Consider the following 22,543-nt stretch of genomic DNA (forward strand, 5'->3'; position numbering starts at 1 on the left):
TCTGTCTGCGGTGATTTCTTGTGGGTATTTTACGTGCACTGTAACACTGAACATGTGCCATTTTAAGTGCCCCATTCACCCACATTAGGTGCATGCACATTGCTGTGGGAACATCACCATCTGTAAATGTATGGAATGTTTCACTTAGTTGCATATCACCCTTGCGTGGAGCCCATGCTAATCTATCTGGAAGTTTCCAATTTTATTGCATAGGCTGTCAAAACAAACATGTGATGGCCTTCTGTTGCCGAATTCTTAGGTGTAATATGTTTTTGAGGTCCATCTAGTTATACCTGGCTCTGTAGTTCACTTTTTTAAATTGGTGACTAGTATTTCACTGTATGGATGCACCATATATTCATTATCTATTTATCAGCTGATGGACATTTGTGTCGTTGACACCTTCTGTCTATTTTGCATTGTGTCTATTGCTGCCATAAACACTCCTATACAAGCTGTTTGTGTGGACATATATGTTAGTTTCTTTTGGTTTGATACCTAATAGCTGAATGCCTGGGCCATATCATGACTTTATTATACACTTCTGAATAAAGTGCCAGACTGTTCTCCAATGCGGCTGCAAAGGATTGCATTCCCACTAGCATACATGAGGTTTCAGATGACCATCTCCTCATAAAGCTGAAGTGGTATGTAAGTGGTTTTGCTCTGCATTTCCCTAATGAGTAGGGATGTTGGGCTCCTTTTCATGGTCTCTACTGTTTCTATCACATTACCAGCAGCCTAGGCTCTGAAACTCTCCAGGAAGCATTGGCTTTAAGGAGCTTTAGTCTGAGCTATTGTTGAAATTGTAGGCTCAGCCTGCTCACGTGAACACAGCAGAAAATCCTCGCTCAGGAAGATAATTCTCTCAGAGACACTGGAATGGGGAGACTGAGGGACAACCCTGCCACGTGAGGACCATAAGTTAGGAATGTCCTGTGGATTCTGCCTGTGCCAGGCACGGCACGCACAGGACTTCAGACCTGTTCTGGAACCTCTTCCTGACCATGCCGTTCACTAGTCAGCACAGGAGACAAACTTCAGGCTCAGCAAGTCTCCCCATGGCTCAGAAGAGAAGGTGCCCCTGGGAACCAAGGAACGGTGGCAGCCCCTTCTTCCCCGCCAACACACAGTGGCAACTTTATGAACCCACACATTCCACAGAGACTCCAGCCCATCCCTGACAAAAAAATGCATAAACTCTAGGAAAAAATGAAAAATCCTTTCAAAAAGATAGAAAAGGACTTGCATAAATAGAAAGATAAACTTGTTGGTAGTTTGGCTTAATGATTTCTTTTTCCCTAATATTTATAAGGACAATTTTAAGGACAGAAATAGTCTAGAGCATTTTGCAAATGAATGGACAAAGAAGTAGGACATAAATTGTTGGATACTGAGACATTTGTGAAAGCTAAAATAATTTAACCAATGTGATACTGACACAAGAATAAAAAACAAGATACGTATTAGCATCCAAGAAAATAATCTATGCATGCAATGCACTTAAGAGTGATGTTTGAAGCACCATCCAGCAGGTAGACAAAATAACCTCACACATGAATAGTTTACTTTTGAATTCTAGAAAAGTGAGATTTTCCATGAGATCTATGAAAAACTAATTTTTATGTAAATTTAAAATGGTTCCGGCTATGATGGAAAAACCCAGGAAGGAGTCAACCACCTGAAATTCTGGTCACCAATTCCAGTGTGTGGTAAGGGATTTCCCCACACCAGCAAGCCATACTGGGACATCAGCTGGGTGCCCTACAATTCAACTCAATTCTGACACTCAGTACTGGAGATAACACAGATCCCACAGGGTAAGGGCTCAGTCCTGCAAGAATGCCCTCCATTTGGGGTGCCAATCACAAGTCTTGGGTGTTACCTGAGCTTTGGGCCCACTTGAAATGGGTTGCAGTCACCTCCTATAGGGATTTGATTAATTTGCTAGAGTGGTTCACACAATTCAAAGAAATGTCTTTTTTTTTCTGACAAGATTACTGATTCATTATAAAAGGGTATAACTGAGGAGCATCCAGATGGAAGAGATACACAGGCCCAGGTATGGGGGAAGGGCATGGAGTTTCCATGTCCACTGTGAGCCTGATATGGCTCCAAATCTCCACCTGTTCACCAATCTTGAAGCTCTATGAAGACCCTCCTTTAAAAAAAAATTTTTTTTAGAAAGAAAGAACATGCAAGTGGGGGAGAGGGAGGCAAAGAGAGAGAGAGAGAGAGAGAGAGAGAGAGAGAGAGATGGAGAATCTTAAGCAGGTTCCATGCTCAGCACCCAGCCTGATGCAGGGCTCAATCCCACGACCCTGGGATCATGACCTGAGCCAAAATCAAGAGTTGGATGCTCAACCAACTGAGTCACCCAGGTGCCCTTCCTATTGGGTTTTAGTGGAGACTTCATTACATACTCATGATTGGTTAAATCATCAGCCATTGGCAATAGATTCAAACTAATCCCTCCCCACCCAGGTCAGGAGGGGGTATTGATAGTTCCAACCCTCTACTCACAAATGTGAGTGCTGGCAACCAGCCCCCTATCTTTAGTTGCTTTGCAAAAGTCACTTTGCTAACTTAACCAAAGACACCTTTACCACTGGCATCGCTTGCAAGGTACATCTTTTTTGTTTGATCTGTAATTGAGGAGTGGTGGGCGTGAGAGTTTCCCCTACTGGTCTCCCAGCAACACTCTAAAGGAGATTTTTCTTTAATTTTGACGCTATATATACATGTTTACACTCCCATCGATCAGGGCTCCTTCTAAGAGTGAGAAAAAAAGTATAATAATCATGTGCAGCACTACAGGATCATAGCATTTAGAAACCGGACCTGGATGTTTGAATAGACTGGGACCCGGTGAGCTACAGAAACAGCTGGTCTCTCAGGGCTTCGGGCCATGGTGAGGTGTGTGCCCTGGATCCTGAGCCATGAACAGCCAAGGAGCTATGTGCACACTCACCCTGAGGAGTGTGAGTAGAATGTAAAGTCTGTCCAGAAATGATGGGAGGCCACATAAGCGGAAACCTGGCCTGGCTGTAATGCAGGGCTCAGATCAACACAATGTCACCCAGTGTTGTGTCTGGGCCTGGAGACCAGGGTGCGCATGGGTTCCGTTTCTGAGGGGTCAGGGATGATCAGAGCTGGGACCTGCCACCTGGCACTGCCTGTGCCGTGTGCTCAGACCTCACAGCTGGGGCCTCCCCACTCCTGGCTCCACCCAGCCACTCCCCTACCACCCCCCTGACATCCTCAGATGGAAGGACCTGACCCAGGGCCAGTGAGAGGACAGAGAACTTGGGTCTGATTTGCATGGATGGGCCCTCCCTCTCCCAGAAGATGAAGAGGGGAAGGGAGAGATTAAGGGAGGCTCTGCTCATCTGGGTGGCCACAGAAAGCAGAAACAGTGACGGTCTGCCCCATGCCCTGCATCCCTCTCCTCCTTACCCTTCTTGCTCACTGCATAGGTAACCGGATTCAGGGACAGGGAAGTGGTCCAGGGAGGACTATTGGGCCCTTTATCCTCCTCTTGTGTCTAGACCCAGCATCATCCTTCCTTTGTCTCTCCCCCTTGCAGAGTCCTGGGCCCAGTCTGTGCTGACTCAGCCGCCCTCAGTGTCTGGGGCCCTGAGTCAGAGGTTCTCCATCTCCTGAACTGGAAACACTGACAACATTGGTTGTGTTTATTGCGTGTACTGGTACCAGCGGCTCCCATGAATATGCTCCTCAGACTTCTCTCATATGTTATGATAACAATTGACAACTGATACTCAGGAGTCCCTGATTGACTCTAGAGCTCAAGGTCTTACAGCCCAAGCTCCTTGACCATCACTGGCCTCATGCTGAGGCTGGGGCTGATTATTATTCCAGGCCTGTGAGAACCGTCTCAGTGCTGACATAGTGTTCCAGGTCTGCGGGGAGGTGAGACAAAAACTTACTGTCCTCATAATGATGGGGATCCCTGTGCAGCCCCGACCCCTCTGTCACAATAGTTGCTTCCTTTGTTTGTTTTGTCAAAAGCTAGGGTCTGGGATCCATCCACCGGGAACTTGCTACAAAGAATGGGAACCATCCTCTCAAATTCTGCCCCCAAGCTTGCAGTTGGCCACCATACATTGTCCGTTTTTACTCTAATTGAGCATAAATCTCTGGATTCTGGGACAGGTTGTCCTGGGGAAAGAGTCCACGGAGAGATGTGTCGGTCTGCTTGGGCTGCCATTATGTAATAACACAGGCTGTGTGGCTTAACCAACGGAAGCACATTTTCTCAGTGTGGAGACTGGAGGTCTCCAGTCCAAGGTCTTCGTAGGTTTGCTTTCCTGAGGTCTTTCTTATAGATGGCTGCATTCTTGTGGATCCTCACTGTGGCCTATTTTCTGTGTGTGCTCAACTCTGTTTTTTCTTCCTCTTTTTATGAAGAGACCATTTGATTAGGCCATCACCCTTATTTACGTCTTCATTTACCTTAATTACTTCCTTCAGTGACTTATATCCAAATACATACCATTGAGGGTTGGAATTTCAACGTAGGGTTTTGAGGGGGACACAGTTGAGTCCATATCAGGGAGTCAGGGGAGAGCCAGGGACACAGTGTCCAGGTGTGTCGACTCTGAATAATTGACTGTGAAGATCCACACCATTTGGAGAATACCTACTATGTGAGAAACCTGAGTCTAGAGACGCGGACCACATGCGGACACCATAGGAAAGGTCCCCATGCTCAGGGCATTGACAGTGTTTGGGGGAAGAGAGAGGACACAGAAGCTAAACATGTATAGGAAAGCTATGTCCTGGGAGCATGAGGATGGGATCAGGGGGGTGGAACCAGAGTATTGGAGCGGTTGACAGGTACTCCAGAATCTGATGCGTTGTGATGAGGTCCCAGCGCTATGCAGACAAGGAAGGAGCAGGAGGGGAGCATGAAGGTGGGGACCAGGCAGGACTGTGGATGGTGCCCAAGTCACCCGGTCCTGGACAAGGGTTGGCCAGTGGGGTGGAGAAGGAGGGTCAGGACCCCTGTGACGTGGAGGATTTAGGGAATAAGGAGGGGGATGGGTATGAGAAAAAGGAAGTGGGAGGTGTGGCACCATTGCAGGGAGGGGGCTCCACCAGCTGGGACAGCATGAGGACCCATTTCTGATGCAGGGTGACTTCCACCTCCCGATTCCGGGAAAGATCAGCCCCTGACCCAGGCGACTTGTTCATAGTTCTAGGAATGCACATATCTGCTTACTCTCATCTCACAATGTGCCTGTTGAAAGAGCAAAGAATTGTTACAAGAACACCATGCGAGGCTGAGCTCAGTTCCCTTGTTCTCATTGCTACCCATGTGTTATAAACGTTCCCCTTTAGGGAAGCACAGAAAATCACAATTTCCTTTAGATAAGCTAACATGAACTTCAAGAACTGGGGTTCTGTAGTTGGTTTGGATTTAAATGTTTCCAGAGCATTCTTTTATACAATAAAGATTGTTAATGACTACTTGGCTACCCTTCTCACTTTCTTGCTGAGAAAAAGGGATCAACAGGACATGGCGGATAAGGAGGCTGAAGCTGAGCTCCATACGGGACCCCAGCCTCGGAGCAGGGGGTCAGCAGTCCCTCAGGCAGGATCAAGGCAGATGGGTCCACACCCTGACCCTGTCATCCCCTGGTTGGGGCTTGCAAAGATGTGCTGGCAAGCAGTGTTAGGACAGGCTCATTATGTGCCAGGGCACACTGTCTAGAAGAAATAAGGAAACTACTAGAAATCCAATGGGAAGGCACCTAAAGAAGACAAAGCCTACACTGCAGTGATCAGAGGAAGAAGGGTTGAGGCCATGCTTTACAGAAGAATCAGAGAAAACTCTGAGATTATTTCTTAAGGAAAGAATTTCATGTTGTCACTAGTTTATAAATCCATTAAAGGAAACATAACTTTCCACAAGTTCACCTGCCCCTTTATTTACGACACACGTGGGCTAATGTGATGGAAAGTGCACTGAGCCAGGCACAGCGTCCCCATCAAGCAAGAGAGAAGCTTAAGCTGCAGGGTCTCCCAGCCAGGCGTCTTACAGTCTTTGATCTGGACAGTCTCCCAGAGGAAGAACGCACAAAGGGATCCCTTGGTCCTGCTTCAGCACCATTACATCCAGGGTGACTACAGAGCTTGGGTGAAGATGGCAGGCAGCTGAATGATGACGTTTCAGAAGAAATCACTGTCAGCAGGGTCGCTGGGCACCACTGAGTCTCTGTGATGCCCTCGCTCTTCCTGAAGCCCAGCCCCTCCAGCTGCAGCCCAGCTCCAGAATATTCTGATATTCCTGCCACAGAGCATTTCCGGGCCAGGCCAGGCTCACGCTCACCCACGAGGTTTGATCGGGAATTTAGGTAGTGTCACGTGACTTAGAAATCAGAAAATAAATTCCTCATGATGGAATTTCTCTGACCCCTGGCACCTTGCTCACACCCAGAGCTGGCCACGTGGCTGGTCAGGGGTTCTTTCTCCCCAGACTCAAATCAGTTCAGAGACTGATGCGTGGAATTCCAGAATTTCTCTTTTTTTTAATGTTTTTTTAATTATTTTTTAATGTCTATTCATTTTTGAGAGAGACAGAGACAGAGGGAGAGGATGGGAGGAGCAGAGAGAGAGGGAGACACAGAATCCGAAGCAGGCTCCAGGCTCCGAGCTGTCAGCACAGAGCCCGATGTGGGACTTAAACTCACGAACCACCAGATCATGACCTGAGCTGAAGTCGGACGCCCACCTGACTGAGCCACCCAGGGGCCCCCTAGGATTTTCCTAATTTAAAAGCATCTGTTTACTTTATTTTGGCAAACGGGATCAATGTTTCATCTGTTCATTTTTGGTTGAAGTCTATGTTTCTGGCAAGATCATGATGAAAAGTGGATATATTTTCAGATGCAAGCACACAAATTGCTGTCATTTTTCTTTAGCTCCCACAGCACTCATTCTTTAATATGGACTATATTTTTCTCAAACTTTACGTTTGAAATGTTGATCTTAAACATTTGGTCACCACCAAAGTCCTGCTCTTCTGGAACACATCCTGCTCAAGGGATTTAGAGTTTTAAGTAAAATGCTACAGAGAATATCATTTGTCACAGCTCCCTGCAGACTTGTGTCCTGTGCTTGCAGACAGGATTCCTAGGAGTGACTCACTGTGTTAAAAATCTATATGAATGACAGTAGTCCCAAGTGTGTGGGAACGTTGACAGACAAGGAAGATTCGCCTGGAATAACCCACTAGCAATGTCTTCCAGGTCCCTTCCCGTGGCCTCCCATCCCTCCAGAAAGGCTGTCTCTCCCCTCGGTGCTATGGGGAGTTGACAGGGAAGGGGAGCCATGGTCACCAGTAGGTCACATCAGAGGAAAGAACACAGCGTCCTGCACAGAAGGGGCCATGTGTCCCTGGTGACGGGATCATGCCCTCACATTTTACACCTTATATATAGACTATTTATTTGTTAATTATACCTCAAAGCGTGTTGGTGAGAAAATCATTGGAAATTGAATTTTAAAGCCCAGATCTTTCTCTCAAAAAATTATCAGATTTGGTAAATTCCTTTCTCACCATCTCTATACGTCATCTACTGCTTCGTTGTATGAGGTAAGCCTCTGTACTTAGTGACCTCTCTCTGTGAACTTGTGAGCAATTTCTCTGTCGTTGTGTGTGTGAAGGGCTGCCTGTTACTGAGAAATTCAGAAAGACATACCATGCTATTTCCACAGTGTATCTCTGTTGTGAATATGTAGAGTTAAAAAAAATGAATGTATACACACCCACATAATTATTCTGCTAATAGTGTCTTTCAGATCATCGAAACCATCTAAGATTAAACATGTATTCTGATTAACAAATCAACACCCAATGAAACACATTCTATGAACAGTTCATTTCACCTCGAACAGGAAAGAAGGTGACTACACACAGCACTCATGGAACAAGTGAAAATTTGGGGACAAAAGTGAGACGGCTGCCACATTTACAAAAGAGTCAGCATCATTCATGGTGTGAAATGCTACAGGACACATGCCCATCACAGCTGATTCAGCCCACATGTCTTTGTGTGTGTGCGAGAGCGGGGGCGGGGAGTAGAAATCATTATGCCTTTCTGAATGTTTTCCGTAAGAAGGGTGCTGGGGACAGTCAGAGGCAGCTGAACAGGTCTCCAGCCTTCTCCAACAGCACCTCTTCAGAACAGCTCATCACCAAAGAACCTTCCAATCTACTGGATGGTCCCTGTCACCTTCTGACAGGAGGGTCCCCACAGGCCAGAGGACAGTCTGAAATCCTCTTTTTCTGTCACTAGCCTCAGCTCAAGCACTCAAAATTACTTTGGGGGACTCCTGGGAGCCTCATCCCTCACCCCCCCTTCATTCCTCAGTCTCTCCTCACACCAGTATTCCCACTCCACCCTGGCCCCGCTCTCTTCATGGAGACCCATTCCCCTCAGGTCAGGGCTCCAGCCCCAGGTCCTACTGGGACAGGCGTGCTAAGAGGTGGGCCTCAGGGAGCCAACCTCTGTCTTTCTAAAGGTGCAGAGCAGTGTCTTCTCAACCCCTTCCTCCGGGGTCCTTGTTGATGAATCCTTGCAAAAAGTAGACAGGAGAGGAATCCAGGGCAGGGCCAGGTTTCTGACCCTGCCTCACTGGAAAGTGAGGTCAGAGGGAGGAGGGGCTCCCCAGCCTTCACAAACCATGGGATGTGGCTGGTCCAGGCCTCTGTCTTTCTGATATGCTGACAGCAGGACACATCTCCCTTCAGGAGCCAGGTCTCAGGGCTACCCCGTTCCACTAATGTAACCCATGAGGAAGGGTCAGCATCTGAGGAGGCCGTTCTAGGGAACTAAGGGACGCGTGATTTGAGGAGATTGCAGCTTCGTGAAAGGCCCCTGGATGAAAGATTTTTCCCATTTCTGAGGCAGGGGCAATGGAAGTGGCGCTGGTCAAGGAGGGCCTGGCCCTCCCTCAGGCAGGATGGTGACCTTGCCTTTCACACCTGGTGCAATGTGCTCCAGGGCCAGCAGGTGGCGCTGTGGGCACGTGCCTCAACCACAAGGGAGCGCCCAGAGCTGGAGACCAAGCACCTGGCTGCTTAGTAGGTGTCCCCTGCTCAGGGATGCCTGGGGCCCAGCAGCCCCTTTCTCCCAAGGCCCTAGATGTCCCCACAGAAGAAATTCACCAGTCCCATGCTCTTTAAATACAACTTTGAAGCAGAGGGTATTGATTCCTGGTTGATGGAGAGGTTGGGGCAATCCGGAGGGATGGGGAATAATCTGAATGATGGGCCCTGTTCCCATCAGAGTGAGGGAAGGGATAAGAGAGGCTGGGGGATCTCTATCCCAGCGGGAGTACGGGGAGAAAGTTCTTGGGTCATCTCTACCATGCCCTGGACCCCTCTCCTCTTCACCTTTCTCACATACTACACAGACGACTGAACTCTGACGTCAGTGGTGGGGGAGGGGGGGGGTCCTTCGGGGGATAACTGGGTCTTTTCTTTCTCCTGGGTCCTTATCTTGAGTTGTTGGTGGTACCCTGACTCTCTCACTCTGTCCTTCACTTTAGGGTCCTTGGCATGGTCTTTGGTGACCCAGTCACCATCACCTACACTCGGAGTAGCAGCAGCACCAGATCTGATAATGGTGTGGGTTCCAACTCTTAGTGCTGTTGTTCCCCCAAATACTGGCTTTTGGAAGTACCTGGCCATCAGGGGTTCTAGATTGATCTTCTGCCTCCAAGTCAGATAGATACATGACTTCACAGACCATCTGTGGGCTCCAACCTGAGGATGAGGTTGATTCTTACTGTCTCACAAATGACAGAGACCTCAATGCCCACACGGTGCTGTGTTCCCAGGAGAGATTGAAACATAATACACCCTCTGGGGTCCCTGATCAGACCTTCCCACCCTTGCAAATTGCTGTCACCATGACACCAGCACCTGAAGGTCTGAAACCCTCTGTATATCTGTTGATTCAATAATGTCCCCACCTCTGATCCCATCCAGGCTTGAGGCTGAGACATTCTTATGATGACTCCTCTTCCCAGACATGTCCACATAGGCAGGAGCTCAGAGTCTGTCTCAAACACAGAGACATGAAGAAGGCACTAGAGCTGAACCCAGCAGCCTCTGAACTCACGTGGATCCTCAGTTACTGCAGATGAGTATAAACAAGTTAGTGTATTAAGGGTTGGCCAACTGGCCGCATGAGGTGCAAGAGGAAATATTCTCGTTTTCACAGTTGTAATACATGATCTAATCATCAGGAATCCTAAGCATCAGGAATAGGTGATATAATAAAATTCTGCTGATGCAGCTGAGACACAAGCTTTCTATGGCCCCTTTGTAGTGAGAGGGGCCTCCCTTAAGCCCGATGCCCCCTTCTTCAAAATTCCCAGATGCTCTGGGTCTCTCTGTGACATCAGGAGCAGCTCAGAAAAGAGGGTCAGGACAACCTGTAGAACTCTAACTGGGGTGACAGGAGTGCAAGAGAGGACAGGGAGTGTCTGGGTTCTGATGGCTTGTGAGACAGGCTGGGACAATCCTGTGTGGCCCCTGCCAGCAGAGACAGCACTCAGGGCCTCCAGGGTGTTCAGGCATCAGTGTGCTCACTAGATATTGCTGACCTGCCAGGACCCAGGGGCCATCACCACACGGGCCACCTCTATCCCTGAGTCAGCTCCTCACCTGCTCCTCTGTTTCCTTCTACCTGTGAGAGGCCTTGACAGGGAGGCCGGACAGATGGACAGCAAGGGCTTAACTGAGCACAGCAAGCCCACCCCTGTGGAACTTTCCAGAGAAGTAAAGAGACTTTGGGGTGCTCAGTATCCATGACAGAGCTTTAGCGTCAGAGTCTGGGTCTTAGGACCTGGGTTCCTCTCCTCCTCACCCTCCCCACTCTCTGCACAGATGAGGGCAGACCTCTCCAGGGTGAATGAAAGAACCCCCCAACTCTGCTCCACACCCCCACTCTCCCGTGCAGTGGGATGCCATCCTCTTCACATTCCTCTCTGTCCCCTTACAGTGTCTGTGACCCAGGTGGGGCTGAATCAGCCACCGTCGGTGACCAAGCCCACCCTCAGTGACCAAGCCCACCCACAGATGGCCACATTCACCTGCACTGGAAATAGGAACACTATTGGCAAAAAGTGAGCAGCTTGAAGGCAGCAACACCCGGGCCATGTCCCTACACTTCAAATCAACAGGAAGAAAGAACACCTGGCCCTCTTGTTCTCCCATAGAGCTTCTGGATGCAAGTCAAGCAGGCTGGCCTCTCTGACCACCCCTGAGTCCCAGGCTGAGGACGAGGCTGATCACTCCTGCTCAGCATGGGAATGCAGCCTTGAAGTTTGCACAGCACTTCAGGCCAGTGGGGAAGTGAGACACCAACCCTGAGCTCCCAGGCCTCACTGGCATGTGGGGCCCTCGCAGAGTACCATGTCACCGGCCCACAAAGAGACAAGGGCTGGGTTCCACCTGACAGTTGTGTGGACTACTCGGGATTATAAGAAATAATAACATCAAGAAAAAAAGGCTGGATCTGCAGAATTAGCAAGTGCATATGGACAGCTTCATTACGACTCTATTTGGCCTTTATGAATACATGTACACTCGCGTGCTTTCACAAAGAGTGAAAACAGATTTCAGGTTTAAGTGAAAGGATATTTACTTTCCTAGGTCTTTCTTTCTATTTCATTTGGAGATGCTGGATTCATGTGCTCAGCTGGTCCATCCCTATGACCTTGAGTACATATCCGCCAGGGTCACCAGCCACCAGCCCCCCCCTCCCCGTTTCTCCAGCCTTGACACATGTCCTGACCTCTGACCCAGGGCTCCTCCACTTCTTCAGGGACTTCACTCGGCTCACCCTACAGATCTCACCTTACATACCATAGCTGTGCTCAGACTCCTCTGTCCCAGCTGCCCATGTGCACCCCACATGCACACAGGCAGTCTCCCCATATGTGTGCCCCTGCCGCACCCCCTTCTGTCCTTCCAGGTACCACATGCAGCAGGAGACACGGTTGGAGCTCCAGGGATACAGTTGACAGAGATGGACCTTTTGAAATAAATCATAGATTTCCACTGAGGTGACATTCCAGTTAGGAGGCTGTCACTGTTCCCAATGAGAACTTAGACATTTTCTATTCCTTTAGATACTATGGGAAAAAAATAGAAACCAAATAAATTGGAACCATCTGATCTCTGAGTGGTTTCTATATGTTCCCTGGGAAAACGTCTGTATCTTCTGACAATCTGTGGAGGGGTTTTAAAATCACATTTTTTTTATTGTTTCTAATAAAAGTATTCTACTTACTCAATTTATGTCTGATGGAGCCAGTTTTGTATCTTCCTAGGAAAGCGTGTATTTTTTCCAGTGGAGCAGAGTTGAAACAAAATGTTAGTTTATACCTATGCTTAATACAGGCTCTCAGATTTTTCATTTTTCATTTTTCCACATAGGACCACCAGGTGATGCTGTGGGACTGTCCTGTGATCCATACACAGCTGCTCAATAAAGATCTTTCTTTCACTCAAAGGAGATTTGCTTCAGGGATGGGCCTTGTGCTCCTGTTGGAGACTCAGAACCTGTGTCCTCTCTGGTCTGATAGAGTCCTCCGAGTAGGAACATGTGTTCCCTCAGCAGGTGTTTCCTCCCAGGGCTCTCCACAGGGGTGAGGCCAACCTCCATGGTCCCCAGTGTATGGTCTGAGCTGAGCTCCAGCACCAGGGCTCAGGGACGGGCTGGGCAGTCACTGGATGGACCACATTTGCATGGACAGCCCCTCCTGTGGCAGAGGGTGGAGGAGAAAAGGAGGCCCGGGGCGGCCCAGCCCACTGTGGGGACCAGGGGCTTTGTCACCATGGCCTGAACTCCTGTCCTCCTCGCGGTCCTCTCTCAATGCACATGTAGGGACAGGCGCCAGGGACACAGAGAAGCCTTCCAGGTGGTCTCAGCCCACCTGGCTCAGACACTAGGAAACTTTTTACACTGGTCCCCGCCCCATCGCCCATGAGTGTCTGTGTTTGTAAGTTCCCTGTCCCAGTCTGTGCTGACCCAGCCGCCCTCCCTCTCTGCATCTCTGGGAACAACAGCCAGACTCACCTGCACCCTGAGCAGTGGCTTTGGTGTTAATGCTGTATCCTGGTTCCAGCAGAAGCCGGGGAGCCCTCCCCAGTATCTCCTGTACTACTACTCAGACTCAATTAAGGAGTTAGTATCTGAAGTCCCCCGCCGCTTCTCTGGATCCAAAGATGCCTCGGCCAAGGCAGGGCTTCTGCTCCTCTCTGGGCCTCAGCCTGGGGACGAGGCTGACTATTACTGTGCTACAGCTCATGGCAGTGGGAGCGGCTTTCATTAGTCACAGCATCTCAGATAAGGAGGATGTGAGGCAAAAACTCCTGAACCCACAGACCTAGTCTCTGAGTATTTTTCCTGACAAGCTTCTGTGGAGGCTCCTGTAGGGGAGACACCTCTGTGGTGAGCCCTGTCCTTGAGGAGAAAGGAAGATTACACTGTTGCTGGGACAGCACAGGGGTTCCAGGAGCACATGTGGGTGGGAGCATAGATCCCAAGTGCACATGCCCCAGGGTGTGGAGAAAATTAATAAGAATGAATCATATAAAAGCAAAAGGCCTCAGTTTTTCCCTCCCACTGTATCTCTTTTATTATTCATCCAGAATGTTTTATTTCTCACACTTTGGGTCACCAATTCTATGTTTTGTTTGTCAAGTGATTGTCTACAACATCAGTTGCGGGTTCTACAATTTAAATAAATGTAACACTCAACTTATCTGCCTGGAAATGGTGTCACATGCACAGGTTAGGGGCTCTGTCCCAGGAGACGATTCCTATTCCAACGCCGACAACAAATAGTAGTTAACCCATAAGTTCTGTCCAACGTGATGCAAACAGGGGTTCCCGTGAACCCTCCACAGGTTTGATTTATTTGCTAGAGCTGCTCACAGAACTCAGGGCAACTCTTACTTCCACTTGCCAGTTCATGGAATGATACTGAAAGAGTAGGATGAACGGTCAGACGAAGAAGCACATGGGTAGGGGTCTGAAAGGAGCCCCCAAACAAGAGCTCCCGTCCCCGTGCAGTTGGGGTGTGTCAACTTCCCTATATGAATGTGTCCACCTATGTGGGAGTCTTTGAATCCCATATTTTGGCATTTTTATTGAGTCTTCATGTAGACGTAATCAACCATTGACTCCACATTCAGCTCTTCTCCCCTCTCAGCAAGGGGGAGGCTGGATATTCCAAGCGTCTGGTCATGGCTGAGACTTTCTGGGGACCACCCCCAGCCAGGAGCCTTTCTAGGATTGCCTCACTGAAACAAAAATGCTCCTAGTGGCCTTGTCACCTAGGAAGTGCTGAAGGCTTCGGGAGCTCTATGCCAGGAATCGGGACAGAAACCCGTGGTTTCTAAGATCTCACAATATCGTCTCAACTGAAAATGATGACAGTCATACTCATCCATTAAATGTAACTCTTTGTACTAATGATACATCCATAGCTGATATGTTAATACCTACCTTGGTCACAGACACAATTTTCTCTTTCTCTGAACCAGCTGACAAAAAAGTGGTCACAACTGCTTCTTACACTGACAATACCCCCCCCCCCCGCCCCGCCGCGTACCATACCCCACCTTTTCTCCCCTCTGTTCCTGCCTCCCTCAGGCTTCAGTCTATCCCTCTGGCTATTCAGGTGTGAATGCTGTCTCCAGGTTAGGATTTTAGAGAACACTGGAAACAATCTTGCTGTAGTTTCCGGTGTGCAGTGTCCATCTGTAGGGAGAAGTCGCAGAGATTGGATCAGCAGGAAATCCCTTCATCATTTGATTCCTGCTGTCATCCCCAGATTGTAGCTCCTATGCAGCATCAGCCTCCGTCAGTCTCTAATATGCCGACACGATTACTGTATTTCTTACAAATGAATGCTTATCTAGACTTGGAGCTATCGGTGTACTTATTTATCTTCTTCAGAATTAGTGAGGACCCGCAAAAGGTCACTGTTGAAATAGTCAAAAAAAGGAAGGATTGATTGCATATTTCAATACATGCCAACTTCTCTTGTTCCCCAAAATATTTGTTTCCTAAGACCATCAGGACACTCACTCAGCCACACACACTTTGCTCCAATCAGTGAAGTCTCATGCATCGGCCCTTTGCCAGAATAAGAGTAGATGCTCTCTCATGGTCAACACAAGGGAGGCATCGGGAGATCCTGGAGGTGCAGGGAGGATGGCTGTGATGCAGGAGTTGGGGGAGGGGGAATAATGGGGATGTCTGGTAACCCCTGGTCCTGTGCCTGCGAGACCTGAAGACCCCAAAGCTGCGGGGCTTTGTGTCTATAGGGATGAAAATGGACAGAAGTCTCTCCATCCAGAAGACTTGGACTTCTGATTCAGTGGAATTACTGTCAGAGCTAATCTGCACCAAATTCCTCCTCCTCATGTAAATTCCATCCTTGTGCAAGAGAAATAGCACTCAGGACACTGACCTTCTTTAGCTCCAAGCTTCAGGACACTGGTGTGTGTTGCAATGAGCCAGCCCCAGGTATCAGTTTGCATGGAGATCAACACTCAGGGAGTTGAGAAATCAGAGACGGGCAGGGGAACACTTGTATTCATGCTTGTCCACTGAGTGAAAATCTTCCTGAGGGCACCGGGGAGTATTTTTGTTCTTTCTTTCTCTCTCTTTCATACACACACACACACACACACACACACACGGCTCTCTCCTCTCTCTCAGTGTCTATTGTCATGGGCTCTGCAGTTTCTGGGATTCTCTGTCTTTCCAGAAGTCAGGTTCAGCCTGTGCTCACCCTCAGAGTCACAACCTCCGGGAGGCAGAATCTTTTCAGCAGGAAATACCATGGACATCGAGTGTGACTGGGATTCTGTCACCGGGGCAGAACATGCCGCGAACACCTGCTCTCCTGGGACAAGGCTGATGCTCAGGAATCCCAGGGCAAGTCTCTATCTCTGTGGGCAGTTCAGCCCTAATAATCTTTGAGCTCCAGTCCATGCCTGAGGCTGATCAGCATGTTGATTCTGGGACAGCAGCCTCAGTGTTGCTCCCACAGAGCTCAAGGCCCTGGGGATGTAACACAGTCTCCCTGCGCTCTCAGGGCTGAACAGTCACTCCTGTGACACTCCAGTGGCACCTCCAGCCAGGATGGATCTCTGTTGAAAAGTCGATCCAACCAAGGGCTACAGGGACTGTGACCTCAAGGACATAGTGCCCCTTATCTCCACCTCACCCAGAGTCAAATGTGGGATCTCTGAAAGAATTTTCTGGGTCAAATTGGCCTTGGTAATAGAAATACATTCCTCTGGTCATGGGTGACTGAATGAGCAATTAATTGCTCTATCTTGAACATATGGGACACACAAAACACAGCAACGATTGTTTTACCCACCCCTGAGATGAGTCTGACTCCTAGTCAGTCTATCCTGGAAGTTCTGTGTTTAATTCCATCACTGAGATGAGTCTGAAGTTCACAGGAACAGGCTACTAATGGTGCTTCCCTGGGCACCATGTTGGGCTTTCCTTCTTGAAGGACCAGACCTAATATGCAAAGTCATGATTAAAAAATAAATTAATAATAATAACAACAGTAATAAAAATGATTTATTTTTTATTTTTTTCTTAACTTTATAATGTTTATTTAGTTTTGAGAAAGACAGAGAGAGCAAGCATGAGCAGGGGAGGGGCAGAGAGGGAGATACAGAATCCAAAGCAGTCTCCAAACTCCAAGCTGTCAGCATAGAGCCCTATGCGGGACTCCAACCCATGAACTGTGAGATTATGACCTGAGCTGAAGTTGGATGCTTAGCCAACTAAGCCACCCAGGTGCCCAAAAGCATGAAGTGATTTAGAAACAAGTTTACAAGACCCCGATTAAACCAAGAACTAAAGTCACATCTTTTCCATTAGGTTTTCATCCATTTTCTCAACTACTATTTCAATCCATAATTTCTCTGCAATAAGCACGAATCTATGAAAACATACTCATGATTGTACCCGCATCTTCCCATTAACAGTGTCATTGAGTTTAAATAATTCTTGCTGAACTGAATTTTGTATAAAATCACCCACCTTCACTTTGAGGTAGCAGTTGTCCAAGTGGTGACAGACACATAAAGTCTGCGACGAGGTCCCCATCAGAGCACCCGCAGCTGTCACTCCTTCCCTCCTGGAGCTTCCTGCAGGTTTGCCCTTCGTGCTCTGAGGTCAGTGCCACACCCGGGCTCCTGCAGACTTGGGTCTGTGTGCTGGGGGGACAGATCATAGGAGGGAAGTACTAAGCACAGGGTGTGGAGAACTGTTGTTTCGCGGAGGTGGAAGTAGTGACAGACGACGAAGATGGTCAGTGTGTAACCCCCCTAGGAAGGCACACGAGAGCATCTACCCACAACCTGGAGAAAAGGGCTCCCTGTCTTCTCAGTGCTGAGGGAACTTCTGGGAAAGGATAACTTTGAAACCAGAAAGGAAACAAACAGAGGAAAGAAATCAGCCTCCTGCACAGAACTGGCCAGGTGCCAATGTGGACCCATCACTGTTCTGGAGCTGATCCTCATCTGTGTGGTTGTACAAGAGTCAGCACCTTAGTCCTGCCCCATCAACAGACAAGGGAGCCGTGGACACACTCACTCTGTGGAGCCTGAGTAGAGCACAGTTTGTCCTGAGGTGATGGGAAGTCACACAGGGGGACACCTGGCCTGGCCTGAAGGAATGGGACAGTGGACACAGCAGTGAGGAGGCAGGAACTCTCTCTGATGGGCTCTAGTCACCATGTCACATAATGTTGTGTCCAGGCCTGGACACCAGGGGGCACATATCACTTGTTTCTGAGGAGTCACAGATGACCAGAGCTGGGACCTGCCACCTGCCATTGCTTGTGCCCTCTGCTCAGGGCTCACAACTGTGACCTCACCACCCTCTTACCCAACAGAGCCCCTCCCCTTCCCTCCACCCTGACATCCTCAGGCAGAGGGACCTGACCCCTTGCCATTGAAATGTCGAAGAGCTGAGGGTCTCATTTGCATGGATGGGCCCTCCCTCTCTCAGAGGATGAAAAGTAGAAGGAACAGATTAGGGGACGTCTGCTCAGCTGTTCAGCCACAGAAGGCAGGATCAGTGATGATCTCGACCATGGCCTGGTCCCCTCTCCTCCTCACCCTCCTCATTCACTGCACAGGTGACTAGATGTGGGAACAAGGGAAGCGGTCCTGGGATAACATGTGTGACCTGATTCTTCATCACCTTCTCTTTGTCTCTCCCACTTCCAGGGTCCTGGGCCCAGTCTATGCTGACTCAGCCGCCATCAGTGTCTGGGGCCCTCGGCCAGACGGTCACCATCTCTTGCAGTGGAAGCACCAACAGCATTGGTATTTATGGTATGAACTGGTACCAACAGCTCCCAGGAGAGGCCCCTAAACTCCTCATCTATGGTAGTAGCGATCGACCCTCAGGGGTCCCTGACAGATTTTCTGGCTCCACATCTGGCAACACAGGCTCCTTGACCATCACTGGGCTCCAGGCTGAGGACGAGGCTGATTATTACTGCCAGTCTCTTGACATTACTCAAGGTGCTGACACAGTGCTCCAGGCCTGTGGGGAAGTGAGACAAAAACTTCTGTCCTCCCAGCAATGGGACTTCCCATCTATCCCTCACTTTTTGGCCAACTGAGCTGCTGCTTTGTTTGATATAAACTGGGGTCTGAGACCCACCTCAAGGAAGTTTGTCTACAGTCTTTCCACATTCTCTGAAATTTCTCCTTGAAGCCTCTCATTGGGAGCAAGATATTGTGTGATTTTCTCAAACTGAGCACAAATTTCTGCATTCCAGGGGCAGGCTGTCCTGAGGACACAGTCCATGACAGGTCACGGCAGACACAGGGACACAATATTCAGCTCTGTCTGAGTCAGGACACATGAGGAATGTCCAATATGTGTCCTGATAACAACAGTTCCCATAAATTGCCCCTAAATCCTCATCTATTATGATGGTTAGACCTTCTGGGGACCCTGATTCATTCTTTGACTCTGTGTCTGGAAACTCTCACTCTGAGATCATCACGGGGCTGATGTCTGAGGATAAGGCTGCTCCTCCCTGCCCCCTCACCCCCTCTGTGACAGCATCTTGGGCTCACACAGAGTCCCAGGCCCATGAGAACTGAAAGCAGACCCCTTTCTCATCTTCAGAGAGGGTGAGGCCGCAGCAGCTTACCAGGCTCAGCTTGTGGCTTCTGCTTCTGATGCTCCTGCTGCTGCCACCATGGGCCCCAGTGCACGCAGCAGCACCACCTGGGAGTGAGGGCTCCTCCTTCTCTTCTGTCCCCAACGTCACGCGCAGCAGCCCCTTCCTAGACAAAGGGTCTCAAAGGACACAAGGAAGCTCCTCTTGCCCATCAGGTTGAGACACAAGGTTTCTTTGCACCGAAGTTCATGGACTGGGGGTTGTAGTTCCAGTGTTCTCAAGTCCCACCTGACCTCTGACGAATCCAGGGTCTCCATCCTTGGTCGTTTACCCATTTCTAGAAGTTTCCAGACCTATGTAACCCTCTTATTAGTCTTCAATAAGAATGCCTGTACTTTTTTTGCTCTTTGGGATGATTTCTTCTCTCACTGCAGCATAAGCCCTGGATTACCTATAGCTGAAACATATATTTCAGTCATTTGAAATGAGTCCCTGTCCATTCCCATCAATGCTGAGACCCAACCAATGACTTTTCTTCTTCACTTTCATTGTATAATACTTGCAGAAAGATGTTGAATAATAATGGTGTTTAGCTCAGATTAGTCTTTTCATCTTATAGAAATGTCCCCCCGTCCCCACCCCATTAGCTAATTTTCTGGTTGTGGGACTGAGTCTGATGTGTGGGTACAGAGTGTGTTATCACATTATAAAATCTCTGCTTCCGTTTTATGTGGTTTTTATTAGAGCTTTGCTTTCAGGTGGAGTGGACCAAGATGGTGGAGCAGCATGGAAGTTCTAGGCTTCTTTCATCCCTAAAATGCAGCTAGATCAGCACCAAACCACTATTTCTAACACACCTAGAAAATTGCTCTGAGGATTCACACAACAATCCACATAACTTGAGCCACAGAACTTGGAAGGTACTTGGCACGGAGAGGTGAACTGGGGGAGAGAGAAGCCACAGAGGGTAGGGAATGGTATTTGGGGACAGAGGACAGAGAAAGGAAGGAACATACAGGAAAAGCACTCCCCTCAAAAGTAGTTGGAGAGAAAGAGTGGAAGCACCCATAAGTGCCTGAATAAGAAAGGGAGAAAGCAGAAAGCAGAAAGGAGAGGGTTTTAGTATCATTAGGACTCTATTACCAGGGCAGGACAGCACTGGAAACACTGCAGCGCATTACCTGGCAGCGTGCTGGTGGGAAGACCAAATTCCCAAGGACAGGCAGTGAGGTCTGAGGGATCGACGGGCCACATGGGAGAAGCAGTTTCCCTGGTACCCTGCTAGGAGGGCATTTGGTAGAGGTTGTACAGACTCCCCACAGGCAAAGCTCCCAGCGGACCACGGAGAACACAATTGCTGGTATCGGAACAGAAACGCCAGGGTGAGGCAAAACCTGACGTGGGTAGTGTGTTGTTATTGCGTTGAAATGCTACCACTACACGATCGCACAAACTTATTCTGTGGCAGGCCAGCATCCAGCCACACCTCTGAGCCTCTACAGCTGCGTGATAGCAGGAACTTTCCTGGGGGCAAGCCGGCATCTGGCCATGGCCTAGGGAAACCATCCGTGAAAGAGTTGGAGCGGGTCCAGGTGGCAGGGCCCTCAGAAGTGAAGGGTTTGGAAATACAGCCCCATATGACATAAAATTTGGGAGGGAGGTGCTGCCTGGCAGGCTGATGTCTTGGACAGGGACAGTATAGAAGTGGGGAATGGAAGGACCCCAGAGACCAAGGAGGGGTGCTTGATTGCCAGTCAGATAGAGCACAAAGTTCTGATCTAGAGACTGGAAAGTTAGGTGACGCCATTTTAACCTCTCCCATGCATCAACACACATCCCGCACACCGTGCCACACCAATCCACTTCAGTAAGTTAAGTAGCACCACCTAGTGGAGAATGGAGCCATGACACCAAGCCCCGACCAACTGCACCAACCAAGCCCTAGAAGAACACCACAGGTCTCTCCCACTCCTTAGGGTATGGACCATAAAGTGCTTCATAGTTTGACTTGTAGGGGAAACTGGATGTAATTTCATTCGGATTTCATTGTGTTTGCTGGTCCATCTATTCATTTCTTTGTTTTGTGTTTTCTTTTTTTTTTCCTCTTCTTTCTTATTCTTGGATACAGAAAGAGAAAAAATTATTTTTTACTTTCCACTTTCATATAATTTTTTTAATTTTTTGACTATATTTTTTGGAAATTTATGTTTTATTCTATTTTACCTTCTTCAACTCATTTTATTCTGTTTTATTATATACATTTTCTTAATTTTTAAACATTTATTTTTTTTTCTTTTCTTTCCATTCCCTTTTTTCACTGTTCAATCAAGCTTCTTTCAACAACAAGACCAAAGCATACCTAGGATCTAGCTTCCTTTATTTGATTTTTTGGTTTGTTTTTAATCTTCTTAATTTTTATTTTTTATTTTATTAATTCTTTTTCTTCCTCCAAAATGACAAAACAAAGGAATTCATCCTAAAAGAAAGAATAGGAAGAAATGACAGCCAGAGACCTAATCAACACAGATATCAGTAAGATGTCTGAACTAGAATTTAGAATCATGATAATAAGAATATTAACTGGAGTTGAAAAAAAAGAATAAAATCCCTTTCTATGGAGATAAAAGAAATAAAATCTAGTCAGGACGAAATTAAAAATGCTATAACTAGGGGCGCCTGGGTGGCGCAGTCGGTTAAGTGTCCGACTTCAGCCAGGTCACAATCTCGCGGTCCGTGAGTTCGAGCCCCGTGTCGGGCTCTGGACTGATGGCTCAGAGCCTGGAGCCTGTTTCCGATTCTGTGTCTCCCTCTCTCTCTGCCCCTCCCCCGTTCATGCTCTGTCTCTCTCTGTCCCAAAAATAAATAAACGTTGAAAAAAAAAATTTTTTTTTTAATTAAAAAAAACAAAAAAAAAAAAACAAAAAAAAAACCGCTATAACTAAGCTGCAATCTCGAATTGATGCCATGGCTGCAAGGTTGGATGAAGCAGAAAAGCAAATTAGTGATATAGAAGATACAATTACGGAGAATAAGGAAGCAGAAAAAAGGAGAGAAACTAAGGCAAAAGAGCACAATATAAGAATTAGAGAACTCAGTGACTCACTAAAAAGGAATAACATCCAAATCATAGGAGTCCCAGAAGATAAAAAGAGAGAAAAACAAGTAGAAAGTTTATGCAAGCAAAGCATAATGGAAAACGTTCCTAACCTGGGGAAAGACACAAACATCAAAATCTAAGAAGCACAGAGAACTCCCATTAGATTCAACAAAAACCAACTATCAATAGGCATAACATAGTCAAATTCACAAAATAGAC

At 48.0% G+C, this 22,543-nt stretch overlaps 1 non-coding gene and 1 gene segment (V, D, J or C); one reads left to right on the forward strand and one right to left on the reverse strand.

The window, feature by feature from the left end:
• Window positions 1–124: 124 nt before the first annotated feature.
• LOC122478627 lies at window positions 125–228 on the reverse strand. The gene has a single exon (XR_006296120.1). It is a non-coding gene; the product is annotated as a U6 spliceosomal RNA (small nuclear RNA).
• A 17,772-nt stretch (window positions 229–18,000) lies between these two features.
• LOC122478626 lies at window positions 18,001–18,810 on the forward strand. The segment is given in 3 exon segments: window positions 18,001–18,225; window positions 18,317–18,616; window positions 18,719–18,810. Coding segments are annotated over 3 exon segments (546 nt in total).
• Window positions 18,811–22,543: the final 3,733 nt, after the last annotated feature.

Source organism: Prionailurus bengalensis, unplaced genomic scaffold (genome assembly GCF_016509475.1).
Source record: "Prionailurus bengalensis isolate Pbe53 unplaced genomic scaffold, Fcat_Pben_1.1_paternal_pri Un_scaffold_115, whole genome shotgun sequence".
NCBI lineage: Eukaryota > Metazoa > Chordata > Mammalia > Carnivora > Felidae > Prionailurus > Prionailurus bengalensis.